At 40.5% G+C, this 16,025-nt stretch overlaps 1 protein-coding gene across 1 annotated transcript; it reads right to left on the bottom strand.

Annotated features, from left to right (window-relative positions):
- Positions 1-13,382: 13,382 nt before the first annotated feature.
- Positions 13,383-15,785, bottom strand: LOC308684247 (N-acetylneuraminate-9-phosphate synthase-like; the record flags this gene model as incomplete). Its single annotated transcript, XM_081355363.1, has 6 exons — positions 13,383-13,571; positions 13,658-13,924; positions 14,048-14,202; positions 14,671-14,770; positions 14,887-15,102; positions 15,654-15,785. 6 exons carry the CDS (start codon positions 15,783-15,785, stop codon positions 13,383-13,385), a joined length of 1,059 nt encoding a protein of 352 aa, XP_081211489.1.
- Positions 15,786-16,025: the final 240 nt, after the last annotated feature.

Here is a 16,025-nt window from a genome sequence, read left to right as displayed (position 1 = left end):
TTGCATGCCTTTACTCCTGGGTTTAGATTTCATGTGTGCCAGCCAAATTGTTCTGAAGCCCCACCTGAGGAAGTATGTGATGCCAGGCGGCAAAGAGTATCGGTTCTTGCCTAAGGGTCGGGAGGCCCTGTGGTGGAGACATGCAGAGCCTACAATTAATTTTTACATGGCAGTGATGGATGAGGTCGGTAACAAACTTTCTCCAGTTCCGCTGTTTGACGCACAGCCTGAGCTGGTTAGACCACTGCTGCAGAAGTGGCCTACAGTTTGGACAGATTCCACCGGTGCCACCGACGTCATAAAACATAAGATCTTGACTACCGACGAGCTGCCAATACGGAGGAGAGCTTATAGAGTGTCACCACAAAAGCAAGCGGTTATTGAGGAACAGATGAAGAAAATGCTAAAAAATGGTGTCATAGAGCCTTCCACTTCTGCTTGGGCCTCCCCAGTGGTTTTGACACCTAAGAAGGACGGAACGCTCCGTTTCTGTGTGGACTTCAGAGGACTTAATGCCAAAACACACCATGATGCTTACCCAATGCCACTGATTCATGAGATCTTAGAGTCCATGCACGGAGCACAATATTTTAGCTCGCTTGACCTTCAGAGTGGGTACTGGCAGGTGGCCATGGATGAGGAAAGCAAACAAAAAACAGCTATGATCACACACCTAGGCCTATTCCAATTTAAGGTCATGCCTTTCGGGCTGAGAAATGCTGGTGCCACCTTTCAACGTTTGATGGAGAATGTTCTGGGGGAGTTGAAGGGCCGAACCTGTTTCGTCTACATAGATGACATTATTGTCTTCTCCAAGACTCATGAGCAGCACCTGGATGACTTGGAGGCAGTGTTTAAAAAACTTCATCAGGCCCGCCTAACTCTGAATGTTGCAAAATGCCACCTCATGCAAACTCAACTTACCTTCCTAGGACATGTGGTCTCAGGTAAAGGCGTGGAGATGGAAACGGCAAAGGTGGAGGCCATTACAGCTTACCCAGCCCCAACAGATCTGAAAAGTCTCCAGAGATTCCTGGGGTTGGTGGGCTGGTACCATAAATTCATTCCTCGGCTGTCAGACATTGTTGCTCCTCTTAATAACCTCAAGAAAAAAGGAGTAAAGTGGGAGTGGAATGGGCAGTGTCAGGTTGCTTTTGAACGTCTTAAAGGGTTGCTGCAGTCCCCACCAGTGCTGGCTCAGCCAGAGCCACAGTCTGGTTTTCAGGTGCACTGTGACTCCAGTGATGTGGGTTTGGGGGCTGTTTTGATGCAGACAATTGAAGGTGAAGACAGAGCCATTGCATTTGCCTCAAGAGCCCTCCAGGGCGCTGAGCTGAGATACTCCACTTCAGAAAAAGAGTGCTTGGCTGTTGTATGGGCGGTGGAAAAGTGGCGTCATTACCTTGAAGGAGAGGCATTTGATGTGTATACACACCACAGCGCACTGGCCTGGGCATTCAACTGTCCCAAGACGTCATCACGGCTTACAAGATGGACTTTGCGTCTACAGGCATTCACCTTCCGTGTGCACTATAAAAAAGGCTGCTGTAATGTAGTTCCTGATGCTCTGTCCCGAGTTCCTCTACCACAGGATGGGAGGGTATGTGTGGCTGTCGCAAAGTCTTACTGGTCTGACCTACCCAAGTCGCTTCAGGACATCGGAAAAGCTCAGCAGACAGACCCCTTGTGTCAAGATCTTGCTCACACTATTGGTCAGCACTCACCTGATCGCATCCATTACCAGCTGCAGCAGGGAGTGTTATACCGGGGTGTACTGTCTAAGTATGGTGGCTTTAATTACCAGCTGGTTGTTCCCGCTAACCTAGTTGCGGAGTTTCTGTCGTACTTCCACGACAGTCCGTTGGGAGGTCACCTAGGAAGGATGAAGACCCTCCTGAAGATCCTGGAGGTGGCCTGGTGGCCCACAGTTCGCAAGGATGTTTGGACCCATGTCCGAGTTTGTCATATCTGTCAACAGTACAAGGGTTCGAATGAAAAGCCAGCTGGTTTTCTTCAATTGACCGAAGTCACAGTACCAGGGGAGATGATAGGAGTGGACTTTATGGGGCCATTCCCTCTCAGTAAAGCCCGGAATTCAGTTTTAATGGTGGTTGTCGACTATTTTAGTAAGTGGGTGGAACTGTTTGCATTGAAGGATGCCAAGACACCAAAGGTCTGCCAGATCTTGAAGAATGACATCTTTACACGCTGGGGGGTACCTGCCTTCCTTGTGTCTGACCGGGGGCCTCAATTCACTAGTCACTTATTATCCAGCCTCTGTGAATCATGGGGTGTTACCCAAAAGCTCACGACAGCATACCATCCCCAGACAAACCTTACGGAGAGGGTCAACAGGACCCTTAAGACCATGATGGCCTCCTTTGTAGGCGAACATCATCAGGACTGGGATCGGTGGCTGCCCGAGTTCCGGTTGGCTATCAACACTGCCGTGCACGAGACCACTGGGGTGTCCCCTGCTGTGCTGGCATTGGGGCGCAGCCTTAAAGGCCCGTTAGAACGCCTTATTCACAAGTCTCCTGCACCCAATACATCTACATACCACACAGTACACTCACATACATTATTACTGAAGGAGGTCGAACGACATGTGGGAATGGCAAAGGCCAGACAAGCCAGGTACTATAATGCACGACGCAAAGATGTACACTTTGTTGTTGGGGATCTGGTCTGGGTTAGGTCACATCCTCTGTCTAAAGCCTCAGCTAAATTCTCTGCCAAGTTTGCACCCAAATGGTCAGGGCCTGTTAGGGTAGAGAAAAAACTAGGTCCAGTAAACTACCGTGTTCGTTGGCTAATTGATAAACTGAAGGTGGATAACGTAAATGTGGTCGACTTGAAACCATTCTATGGTCCCAATAAGCCGCTGGCTGGGGGGGGGGAATGTAATAGTCACCTATTTCTGCCTTTATGTACAGCTTTTTGAGGTGATGATAAACATGCTTTGTTGTATGTTTTTTTTTTTCTTCACATGAAAAAAGCTAACTGTTGTATCAGATGCCTGTGGTGTAATCACGGACTATTATATGGACTTTTATTTGTTTTTGTTTTGTCCTCGCGTCATTGTTATGTCACGCAATATGGTTTTAAGGAGAAGTGGAAGTGACGTCGAGAGAGGACTCCGGAGTTCAAACGGGGAAAGCGGTCTGTGTTTAGCGGGCTCTGTGTAAGAGTTGCATGAAGAATTCATCAAAGGGACTAATACCCTATTTTTGTGGATTACGTGACAATTGTTTTCTGGACTACTACATCTTCCCATCGGCTAAACAGACTGTGGCGAGATTGCGTAAGTCCACGGGGATATATTGACTGCGGCTTCTCGCCACGCTTCGCCTTACATTTTTGTTTGGTGTCTTTTTCTTCTCGCGGAGTACATTGTCGTTCCGTACGGACAATTTATGTTGCTTGAATGAACTTTCGGTCTGCTGGCCAGGACCTTGGGACATTGGGGTGTTGAGGGTTAAATGTGTGTGGGTAATTTGAGAATGTTTGTTTGCTGTGTTGGAGTGCGGCCGTGCCTCCAGCTGTGAAATAAGCGCATATTGCTGCCCGTCTGGGTATTATAATGTAATATATCTCTCAATACACTTGGTTGAACTTGTGTTTCATTGTTTTTTCGTTAATATATAATTAATTCAAGTCTACATACATGTCAATTGTATTCTATATATTTTTTCTTTAGTGTTTATTTAACGAAAGTAAGCTGTTACTGGCTTTATTTATATCAGTAGGTATCAGATCCGCCCGTTACCTTATGTTTTGCGTGCAGTACTTTTTCCTTGCTTTGATAGTGCAAGGGAAATTGTTACAAGCTGCGTACATCCACGCATAGTCTGAGATCAACAGGCCAGAGATTTTTAGTTGCCCCCCTTACACATTTTAAAACTAGAGGGGACCGTTCGTTTGAAATTGTGGCACCTAGGTTGTGGAACGCTTTGCCTCCTTCCATACGCTGCTTGGGTTGTGTGGAAAATTGTAAAACCCAGTTGAAAACTCTTCTTTTTAAAGAGGCTTTTAACTAGACTGTAGGGTGGTTAGGCTGGTGTACTTGGTGGGTAGGTCTTATGTGTACTTCTGTTAATTTGATTATGTGCTGTAATGTATTTATAAGTGTTGTGTATAGTGTATTCTTCCTTTTGTTGTGAAGCACTTTGTGATTTTTATCTGTGAAATGTGCTATACAAATAAATTTTACTTGGCCTACTTACTAAAAAGTATATGCTCAGTAATATAGCTTATTCCAAATACTACAAATTGCACACTTTGTCTTTAATAACAAATGCTAATTAATAAACAAATATTAGCTATACTTTGTACAATAAACTATTGTATACTATAATGTGTTTTAAAAAGTATACTTTGAATTCATTGTTACTATGATCATTTTCAGCACACAGTTAAAAATATATTTTTTAAGTAAAGTGCAAATAAATTCGTCAACTATATTTTTCTAATATATATATATATTTAGAAAATATACTATAGTACAATTATTTTAAAGTGTGTTAAAAGTTGTGATGCTAATGGGAATATATTTCAAATACAGTAAACTATGCTTTTTTCACTAGGGCGGACTATTTTTCTTTAAGCTTTAAGATAATAAAATAAATCTGTAAATCCTGACATACCAACTGACAGTAAGAAATGGAACAGATTATTAAATATACTAAATATTTTTTAAAAGTTTACATAAATAAATAAAAACGTTTATTCAGAGTTATTACAAATATTGTAATGTAAATCATTGATATTTTTATAACAGTACTTAAATAAAATGCTTAGAAATTTCAGTTGCCAATCTATATCTCCCAAAACTATTTCAGTAAGATGATGCTTAGTTTTAGGATTAAAGTAGTTTTAATTGTGGGGCAAAACATAAAGTAGGCTAAAACAAGCATTATCTATCTATCTATCTATCTATCTATCTATCTATCTATCTATCTATCTATCTATCTATCTATCTATCTATCTATCTATCTATCTAAAGAAGGAAATGGATATTTGTTTCACCTCATCATTTATATTTCACACTCACCACATGAGAGCAGCAGTGCCACAGTTTTTGCTTAATTGTTTATGTGCTTGAAATAAAACTGACTTATATGATCAATTAACTTTGCTTTTGCCCAATTATTTTACCGTTTTTCTTTAAATTGTATGTATCATTTAAATTTTTACTTTTACATAGTTTTTTGTGACCCTTACGAAAAAGAAGTATACTTCATGTTCATTTTATGAAACTAAAGTAATGTTAAAGTATATTTTAAGTATATTTTATGTAGTAAGTGTACTAATACCAATGTACTAGTAGTAAACTTGTAAGCATAAGTATTTCAATACTGCTTGGGACTAAATTGGCCCACTTTTTAGTATATAAAAGTATACGCTTAAGTGTACTATATGTAACAGTAGTAAACTTTAAGTGCACAACTAGGTCACAACTACAATTCTCATTTGTACTGCATCTGTACTACATGTGAACTTGTAAGTATTTTACAGTTTTTCTCAATCGCTTTGGCACATCTTAACATTTTCAAAACTGTAAGCTCAATTGTCACAACTGTTTGCTGGAACATCAGAACTCTATGGCATGTCTGCAAAACGTATAACTCGCCCAAAACATTTAATTCATGCTTCAAAACCTAGTTATTGGGTCAGAAAACTGGTCAATTCCACCAAAATAAAAAGTGTTTTTATCATTGAGACACACGGGTCAAAATGTTTAGATGCTTATTCACCATGGAAATATTTGTTATATACAAATTTCAGGTTTTTTGTTGACTATCTGCTTTCTATACTGTAAAAGAATGTCAGCTTTGTCTGTGTAAATACAGAAATGACTGGGAAAAGTCAACACTGTAGTACACAAAAAGGGAAATAAAAGAAAAAAAATTTAAAAGAAAGAAAAAACTTTGTATTTTTACCATATATTTATTTTAGCAGCAATGTGTTACATGTAAAATGAAAATTCTCAGTTGTTTGTTCATTTTTACACACTTTACACATGTAAGTTAGCATTAGTTTACTAGAAAAAGCATTTAATTTCTAGAAAAGAAATTACTGTAAAATACAAATGTATTTACAGTAGTCATGTAGCTTCTGCTGTTCAAAGTTGTGATGTTCCTCCATGTTCAAAATGGTGGTGATTGTGCTGTCAGCAAACTCCATATAGGCTACTACAGTATATAGTTTCCAAACTTGATTAGTTGATAAGATTGTGATCCCTATTTCATTACATTGGCAGGCCATTTGCCAATTTAGCAAACAGTAAATGTCATACTCATAAATATTTATGGAATATACCATTTCTGACAGATTTGACTTCACTGAATGGATCATTTTGCATGTGAACGCTCACACGATGAAAGAATGTTAAGAAGTTGTTACAAATGGCCCTGCATTTAGCACAGGTAATCAGTAACCACAGGTAATAGAAATGACGAATCCCGGGTCCAGCAAGTGAGATGGCCTTGCTTACAAACCCCTTGTCTTAGGTTCCTGAACACAAATACCAGCAGGTAAGCAACAGAAGGACATGGGACAAAGCATATGATCAGCTGAAAACAAGGGGGAGACACATCTGGGAATTGCTCAGACCATGAGCTGCAGAAAATGACAGGACCGAAACAAACAACAGAGAAGAACCGGTGACACACCCTGACCCGTGGCAAATTGTATTTAGTCTTTTGCACGTGTGCCAAAGCACCGCAGCAATTCAGCGCTTATATCGCGAGGCTATACGTGAATTTGCGAGATCTCGTGGGTCCTCATGATTTCAGCTGTTAGTCATGGCCGCAGCCGTTCCGCAACAAATCCAGAACTGGTGGGTAGTGCAGGACAGCGGAGCACGGAGCCGACACGCAGCGGAGCTGTTCTGCAGCCGTTCCGCAGTTGGTGGAAATCCAGGAGTTCCGCCTTTTGCGTTCCGTCAATATTACGTTATTATAATTTATTTTTATTTTTATTTTATATTTGTGAATCGATTCAGAATTGTCCATGTCCGCATCACCCCTAATACTAATGATAGCCTGGGTTTCCCCATGCTGCCTTGATCGCAGTGCGATTTTATTCACGCTGCTAGGCAGCCTGGACATCATGGACCAGATTTTCCCCTAAAAAAGGGAACCAATCACAGAACGGGGAGGGAGCAGCAAGACGATGGCGAAGTCTATGCGACACACCGAAGCAGTTTGTTTATATCTATGGATCCAACATGGCAGCAGACCCGAAGTTACCTTTCGATGCAGCCTTAGATAGTGTTCAGAACGCAAGTTTATTTCGTCTTCTTCATCGTCGAATTTCTGTCGCTCTACATACGTCATCTGGTATAATTGAAACGATTGGCTATGAGCTACACAGGCGCATTTGATAGACATTCGTAGCGCCCAATAAACGGCTCTGGGCATTCGTAAACCACGCCTCAAATACGAGAAAATTAACATATGGTTACCAGACCACGTCTCAGCCGTTTTCCAACCAAGTAGTTACAGGAACTTAGTTCTAGGAACGGTCCACTTCTAAATAGTTATATGAACTACCCTCCCCCAAACTCGGTTTTGCTGTTTGCGTTCGCACTGGCCAAGTGGCCATAGGAACTGGTAGGAGGGGTAAGGGAGTGACGCAAGCACGGTGACTTTTATTTTGACGGAGCGACGGACCTTTATTTTGGCGGCGCTGAGAACGCCAGAGCAAACAATGCTCGCATTCTCTGTGTTTATTAGTTAGTGATATGTCTAACAGTACTGTTTAATATGTTATTTGATAGAACTGTTATAGAAGGTAGACAGTATATAAAAAAGTTTATTAGCCTATGCAGTGTGGTTGATGTCCAGTGTTGCTGGCTGGGCAGATAAACATAATCATGTTTGGCTTGGTCCCCTCAAAGTTGCGTTGGATTTTCTCTTCAGCATAAAGGTTTAGAGACCCATCTATCATTGTTTTCCATGTTTGTATAGTTAGTTTCTGGAGTAAATATAGGCTATAATCTGTGTGTTTACATTACTAGTGCAAAATGCCCGTGCAAAATCAGTTTTTGTGTGTGTTTTTAGTAATTGTTGGTTTGGTGCCCGTGAAAGAGACTGTGAACGCATTGAATAGGATATGTTTAGTTGGTGAATAGCATAGGCTACTATTATGTAGTGATAACGTTAAGCGCACCAGAATGAAATATAATATTCAGAAGTAAACAGCATAGCTGACTTACAGATTCAGTTAACATCCACAAATGAATAAGCGCGTCGATTCAGGGAGCAGTACAAAGTGCCCGTGCAAAATCAGTTTTTGTGTGTGTTTTTAGTAATTGTTGGTTTGATGTGTTTGAGTGCTCATTGTTACAATTACACAGCAAAAGTTCAGTGACATTTTTATTTGTGCATGGTAGAAAGCACACAGTGAACTCTGAGAAAACGCTATGCTTGAGCAAACAGTTTGTGAATAGGCAACTACAAATGATGCCCGTGAAAGAGACTGTGAACGCATTGAATAGGATATGTTTAGTTGGTGAACAGCATAGGCTACTATTACACAGCAGCGATAACATTACCCGCACCAGAATGAAATATAATATTCAGAAGTAAACAGCATAGCTGACTCACAGATTCAGTTAACATCCACAAATGAATAGCGTGTGTCGATTCAGGGAGCAGTGCAAAGTGCCTGTGCAAAATCAGTTTTTGTGAGCTGATCGGCGTCAAAAAAGTTCAGGAGATATTTCTTAGCGATGGCTGATTTCAACAGTTTCAATATGATAAAAAAGAACTTTTATATTGATTCAATGGATTAATTGCATTTTGAAAAAAATGTCATGAATTTATTGCATTTTTGGGGAAAAATAATCCGTTTTTATAATAGATCTTTGAAAATCAAAATCAGGATTTGATTTTTTTTTATGTAATTATAATCTAAAGATGCTATGTGAAAGTTTGAAACAGAAAATAGTGGTTTTCATCTTGCCACTTTCTTGGTAAAGAAAACACATTTTTACTTAAATTAATCAAAATGGATTTATCAGTTCTGGAACAAAAATATAATAAGTTAACAGTTTAGCTGACTGAGTGTTTAAGTCAGAATGTTTATTTTTAAACCACAACCTTCTTGGGGCTTCTTTGACCAATACAACCATAGATATCATATAAAGGCTAGATGTCTTAAGGCGGAGTCACTTCCGGCATCACCGGTGGCCATCTTACCACAGGGCTCTGTGAATTAAGGTGAGTGAGCAGCACGCACACAAATCCTCTTATCTCGCTGAAATCTGGACGGATTTACAAACGGTTTGGTTTCTTACAAACATTAACGTGGCTATAATTCTGAATGCTTAAACATTTTGAACATAATTATTCATATGTATGCAGTATAATAGCTACATCTCTGACGTTTATAACAAACCAAACCGTTTGAAAATCGGTAGAAAATTGAGCAAGTTATGGTTATTTAAAAGTACATGCACCATGTTATGAGTGAGCGAGCACCCTGTGGTAAGATGGCCGCCGTGTGCGGATGTCGAGCTCCATTGGCCAGCAGCGCGGACGAGGCATCTAGCCTTTATATGATATCTATGAATACAACCCTCTAATGTCAGAATGTTTATTTTTAAACCACAACCTTTTAAAAATGATATATTTAATGATATCTTTAGCATTTCTCATCCAAACAACGTCAAACTTGGCACTGCACTTACTCGTGCCCGTAGCGAGACACCTGTCAAGTTTGAAATCCATCGGACTAACGGTTCGTGAGATATGTGGTTAACAGACACACACACACACACACACACACAGACAGACGCTTCTGTAATTTATAGATAGATGATACAGCGTGGATAACGTGCACAACTATGTTACGATTCAAAAACTTTATTCATCACAGGAAACAAGCCAAGGCGGCGAGAAAGGCAAGATTGCAAAAAATGTAAAAATATACATTAAAAAAAGCAATATTCGAATAGGAACTTCAGCATTCGAATAGAATTGATTTTTTTAATATTCGAATTATATTCGAATTTCGGAATTCGTTCCAACAGCCCTACAGTGCGGCCAGTCCTCATTTACACTGCACACGCCTGCGGCGCATTACTGCTGCGACAAGGTTTTACCAGAGAATGTCTAATAGGAAGAGAATTGGCACTCTCTGCTTACTTCCGGTTTCTGGACTGGCTGCAGTAACACGTCTCTGTCCATGCGGGGGCGCTCGCAGGCGAGTGCAGAATGAATGGAGGTCTATGGCGAAAAACCCTCAAAATCCACTTTTCTCAGGATATAATTTTTTGTCTAGTAATTTGAATGTTGTATTCGAAAGGATATGCAAAGAAATTACACATTGCTGGGTGTTAGATTTTTTAGAGTCACTTATTTGGTTTAAAAAGTCTTTTAAAATGTCAATGACGTCAGAATGCTGACGTCATTAGCAGAATGCTAGCGTGTTATGGGCAACAACAACTCAACCTGTAAGAAATCGAAAAGAAATAAGTACTCGTTCATTCAACTTTCGACCTATAACCCATGTTGAACTTGCAAAACTTACAATAAAATCTGAGATTTCTCAACGGGAATCGGGTGAAAGAGACACATTTAGCCGTCTAGCCCCATAGACTCCCATTCAGTCTGCACTCGCCCGCGATCACCTCCAGTGGAATTCTAATGGAACTGCAACCAAGATCGATACAATGGGGCTAATAGGAAGTGCCAAGGCTCTCCGTAGACGGGCTCTGGTTTTACTCCGTCCTCCACGCGGTGCCAACTCACACCGGAAGCATATCAGAAGCGGAACGACTGGATGCGTGAGACCACGTGATTTGCCTGTCCGACGTGTTTTCCTGATTTTGGGGTTTCTAGTACCATGGGTAAGTTGGCTAAATGTTTTGTCCGGTGTAATTGTGTGCAATAGGTTTGGGAGTCTGCACAGGGTGTTTATTTTGAAATTGACAAGGTTTTTTTACTTTTATTTTGTATTTCCGGTGCGACTATGCGCCTATATTTAGCGAAGCGGCGCGGAGAGCTTCTGAAACGCGCTGCGTCGCGGTATAAACACAAGCATTGACTAGAATGGGCGCGATCAGCTCCGGTAGCCGTGTCGCAGCGCCAAAGACGTGTGCAAAATGAGGGGTAAAGCACAAAGAAAGTGCATATTGATGCGTAGTGTATTATACAGTATATATGCAATAGTTTATTCAGCATTTTCTTTTAACAGTTTTAAATTTCAATTGTCAGTCATATAATGCAGGTCGATGGTCACTGGCTCAAAACACAAGCACAGAGTCCAAATTAAAACAATTCCCCATCGTCCAAATGAAACAATTCCCCATCGTAAGTACACATTGATGGCCTAAGACACGAAACGAGTGGTTTGTGTGAGAAAACGAACAGTATTTATATCGTTGTTATCTCTTGAAAACAGCACACGTCCAAATGATCTGACGGCGCGGGCGGGTATAGATATATACATAGATGTCGCCTTCGCTACTGCAGTTCATTGGAACGAAACCGCTCGTTTCGTGTCTTAGGCCATCAATGTGTACTTATGATGGGGAATTGTTTCAATTGGGACGATGGGGAATTGTTTTAATTTGGACTCTGTGCTTGTGTTTTGAGCCAGTGACCATCGACCTGCATGATATGACTGACAGACAAGAATGGTTTGACCTAAAAATATCAAAATTGAAACTACTGCGGAAACAAAGACACCTACATCTTGGATGCCCTTGAGGTAAGCTAAAACATATCAAAAATTAATTTCAAAGTGAACTATCCCTTTAAGGTACAGTAATAAAGTCCAGCCAGATAAAGTTGTTTTATGCGAAACCATAGACCTTTATCTACAGATCAAGTATAATAATAGTAACATTGAATCATCTTGGAGAGAGTTTCATCGTGTTAACTGTCGTGACCGAACGCGACGCGCTGGAATGCTGAATGGAGAATGACTGACAGGCTGTCAGTGACAGCCGCAGCTGAGGGAAACGTTTACGTGAGCTTGAATTTAACGACTTAAATATTAATTTCTATCTCACATTATATTATATAATGGTTTCAGAACACTTATAATATTGTGCACGAAAACATATGGTGCTTCATAATGTGTGTGTGCCTTTTGTGGGGCTTAACAATAACACTGAATACGCACAATATCGGATTTGGATGGGCCTTGTCTGACCGATACCCGATTCGGCAAAAATGGCAGTATCGAGCCGATACTCGGTGCAGCCCTAGCTAAAATCTGAGCAAAAGTCATGTAGTGTATTCCAGCCTGATGTATCGATCGATGTTCTACTGGTCACATTTCTTCAGGTGATGTGAATTCTCAGTTTAGAGTACTTAAACTTTGAAATGCATGCAGCAAAATACAAAACTTTTCATGAGCTGTGAGATTCAAACATAACTAACTAAACTATTTGATTGACATCACAGCTCCTGAATTCTATTTGATATTTCTAAGGTGAAATAGATACAGTGTTCATGTTAACCACACAAATCGAGCTCAAAAGAACGACACCGGTTTTGAGCGATTTAGATGAAATGGGATGGAGACATCACATTTTACTTTAGCTTTCGAATTAGCGGCAATTCCAGGTGGTAATTGCTTGAATGGTGGGTTCATTATTATCTAAATGAAAAACACAACAACAAAACAGTACAATGGCAAACTGGATACATAGAACTTTTATAAACTATGTGAATAAGACGGGTTTATTAACAAAACAAATAAGCAAGGCAGCCTCATTCTTGTGGTGTGCTTGAATATTAAGATGTGTGTATATTAGAATTGCTGCCACCTTTATCAAGCAAAGTTTACAGTTTGACTCATTAATGTTTGCAGGTTCCCTATTATCATGTGGTTTAAATCCAAAATATTGCCAATATAGGCACTTTTACATTTCGCTTTGAATTTTATATTGTGTAAAACAAATCTAAAATAAACTCAAACTCGCATTTATACATTCAATAATAATTCTACATTTCATTAAGGCATTCTCTGTGGTTTGAATTAATTCCGGGCCAAAACATCTTGCTTTTGGAGGATCTAATAGAGAGACCAACATGAACAAAGACCCAAGAGTCAAAGTTGAATTGAAAGAAAGATATTTTACTTAAAGTGTTCATTCACCACAATTTCAAAGACAATCATCTGTGAGACAGGTTACAACATGGAGCAAACATATAGCAAGACATTACGCATATGCAAAATCACGACAAGACGTCATATTTACATATTTCTGATGTCAAAATTATAAGAATGTAATAAAAATGTCTCCCTCATTAAAAATATGATTTAATAATGGCTTATTTTATATATTATTTTTATTCAAATTAATAGAAGTGTAAGATAAGACCCCCTCGTTGCCCCTTTAGTTTTGGAATGTCTGATCATCAGTCTTTTATCATGGCATCAGTGATGATGGCATCTTCCTCCAGGTCCACAGTGATTTTCTTGCCAACCAGTTTGAAGATGTTCTCTGGTCTCATGCCGTGCGGTTCGGCCACTTTTACTGTCAGCATGTCGAGAGTTAATGTCTCACCCTTCTTCAATGGTTTCCGGGCCACCACTGACTTACCCAACTGCAAGAAAGAACATAACCATTAGTTGAATGACATTTGATCGTTTTTTGGTTTTATAATCTGTCAGAATGAGCGTTTTATCTGACCTTGCTGTGACAGGAAGCCTCACAGGGCAGCATCTGTTTGACCGGCGAACCCATTGCCATCTCAACCGTCCTGATGGCTTTCACCAGCTCCGCCAGCTCCGCCGGCTCCAGTGATGCTGCGTGGTCACTGCCTTTCCAGCTCTTATCCAGGGACACATGACGCTCCAGGACCTTTGCTCCGAGTGCCACAGCGGCCACAGACACATGGATGCCCGCCTCATGTCCAGAGTAACCGATGGGAATGTCCGGAAACTCCTTCTGGAACTCCTGTGTAGGAAAAAGGAAACCGAAAGATTCTAAGCAAAACCGAAACTACTCAGCTAAAAATGCCTTCGTAAACAATCATTTTATGGAGTTTATGAAGATGCGAGTAAAGTGATTGTGTCTTACAGGGATCAGGCTGAGGTTGACGTGCTCTATTGGCAGTGGATAAGCGCTGGTACACTGCAGGAACGTGAAATTGGGATTGTGCTGCTTGACGGTTTGGTAAACACGGCGCATGGTCTCCATAGACTGCATTCCGCTAGAAATCACCATGGGACGACCTACACAAATACACCAAAACATCAGCTTCAAGACATGGCTGCTTCTGGGAGAAAATCAGGTCAAAGTTTTAGTCATTATCACATTACACACATGCCAAATTCTCTAGACTCAAAGCCAGCGACATGAAACTCCAGAAAATCCACACCAGGATTTCTAGGTTTCATTGGCTCTGCTCTCCGGCCAATCAGCACTGTCATTACCTAATGTCTCAGTGCTCCAGAATAACTGACTTCAAGTGCACAAGAGAATCTTCTCAGATTCAGTTCTCGGTTGGACTTGTACTTTTCTCATTTGTGAGTCACTGTCTGAAATTTTATGTAAATAGAGGAACATTGTGACCTTGGCAGTGAATCTGACAAACCTCCGTCAAAGAAGAACGAGTTTTCAGCAACAACACTTTAAAGTTAATGTATCAACAGCTTCTGCACTTTTCATTTGAAATGTGTGTCAGCGTAAGTGAGTTTTACCCTTTTTGGCGGTTTTCTCCAGGTAAGGGATATTGTTGGTGTCAGCTGAGGCAACTTTAAAAAACGGCACATTGATTTCATGAAGAAATTCTACAGCCATCTGATTGAGGTAGGAAGAGGAAAAGTTATGAAATGACTTTCAATCTACTGGGTTTAATATGCACATTTTCTTTTGATATATTTAATAAATGTTGAGACCCTCTTTCATTTGTTCACCTCATCCATCCCTGATGCAGTAAAGAAGATGCCAACTTCATTGGCGAACTGTTGCAGCTCTCTGTACTGCTGGTGACTGAACTCCAGGTGGTGTTTATGAGCCCCGTAGGTCGGGCCCCAGGCGTGAGGGGACGTATAGAGACGCTCCAGAGCGAGCTTGGTGAATCTGTGTTCGATCTCGCTCTTTTGAAACTTGGCACAATCAGCTCCACAGTCCTGTGTGGAGTTAAAGTAGGAAGCAGAAGTGGATTTGGTTGACAACAAAAATGAGTTTCACCATATAAGAAATCTACAGTAAGTTAATTTAATGTGAGTTGTTTAATGTGACAGTGTGTGAGTTAGGCTAGATAGCTCAGGAGCTGTATTACAGAAACGTCCCCTCTTAATTATTGACCTGATATTTGAAAAAATTATATTTCCGGAGTGAAATGACTAAATAGATAGGATTCGAAGTTTGGGCTGGTTCACAAAGAACACATTTTTGCAGTTAAAAATGCTGTTTAAATTGAAAAACAAATGGAAAGTAGCTCAGTGGAATGGAAAAACGCATTCTTTATGAACAGCCCTCAGGACGTTTCTCTATATGGTTTCCAGGTCATTTCTTCTGTTTAGAAGAAAATCTGGTAACAAAATACAGGAGGAAAAATCGTTAATAAAGAAACTGGTTTTGGGAGTTGATATCTATATATCTCACTGTTTTTTCCCCATGAAAAGAACCGACATCAACACGGTCATAAGACTTCATATCTGATAAAGCTGTACTATACCTTTGCCATTCGGATCATTTTTTTGGCGATTTCTAAGTCTCCCTGATGGTTCTGTCCAATCTCAGCGATGATAAAACAGGGGTTGGAGCCCCCAATTTTTCTTCCAGGACAAAGTTCAAACTCTGCAGACATTTTATAAACTAATTGTTTAACAGATTTATGATGAAGGGACTGGAGATGTGATCTCTAGCGTTCTGGCATCAAGCAAACAGGCCAAAAATAAGGGCATGCTGCCTTTTAAAGAAAAATGCTCCACCCTAACCGTTGCCAACTCCCACCCACAAAACATATATCTCGTCGCATACTTTTGGTTTGGAGGTTGATGACCTGTGTTTGCAGGTGTAAGACTGGAGAAACTGGAAGTACTAGAAG

Source organism: Scardinius erythrophthalmus (assembly GCF_964197995.2).
Source record: "Scardinius erythrophthalmus genome assembly, chromosome: 24".
Lineage (NCBI taxonomy): Eukaryota > Metazoa > Chordata > Actinopteri > Cypriniformes > Leuciscidae > Scardinius > Scardinius erythrophthalmus.
The sequence above is the reverse complement of the archived record's forward strand: the minus strand, read 5'-3'. Positions and strand labels throughout refer to the sequence as shown.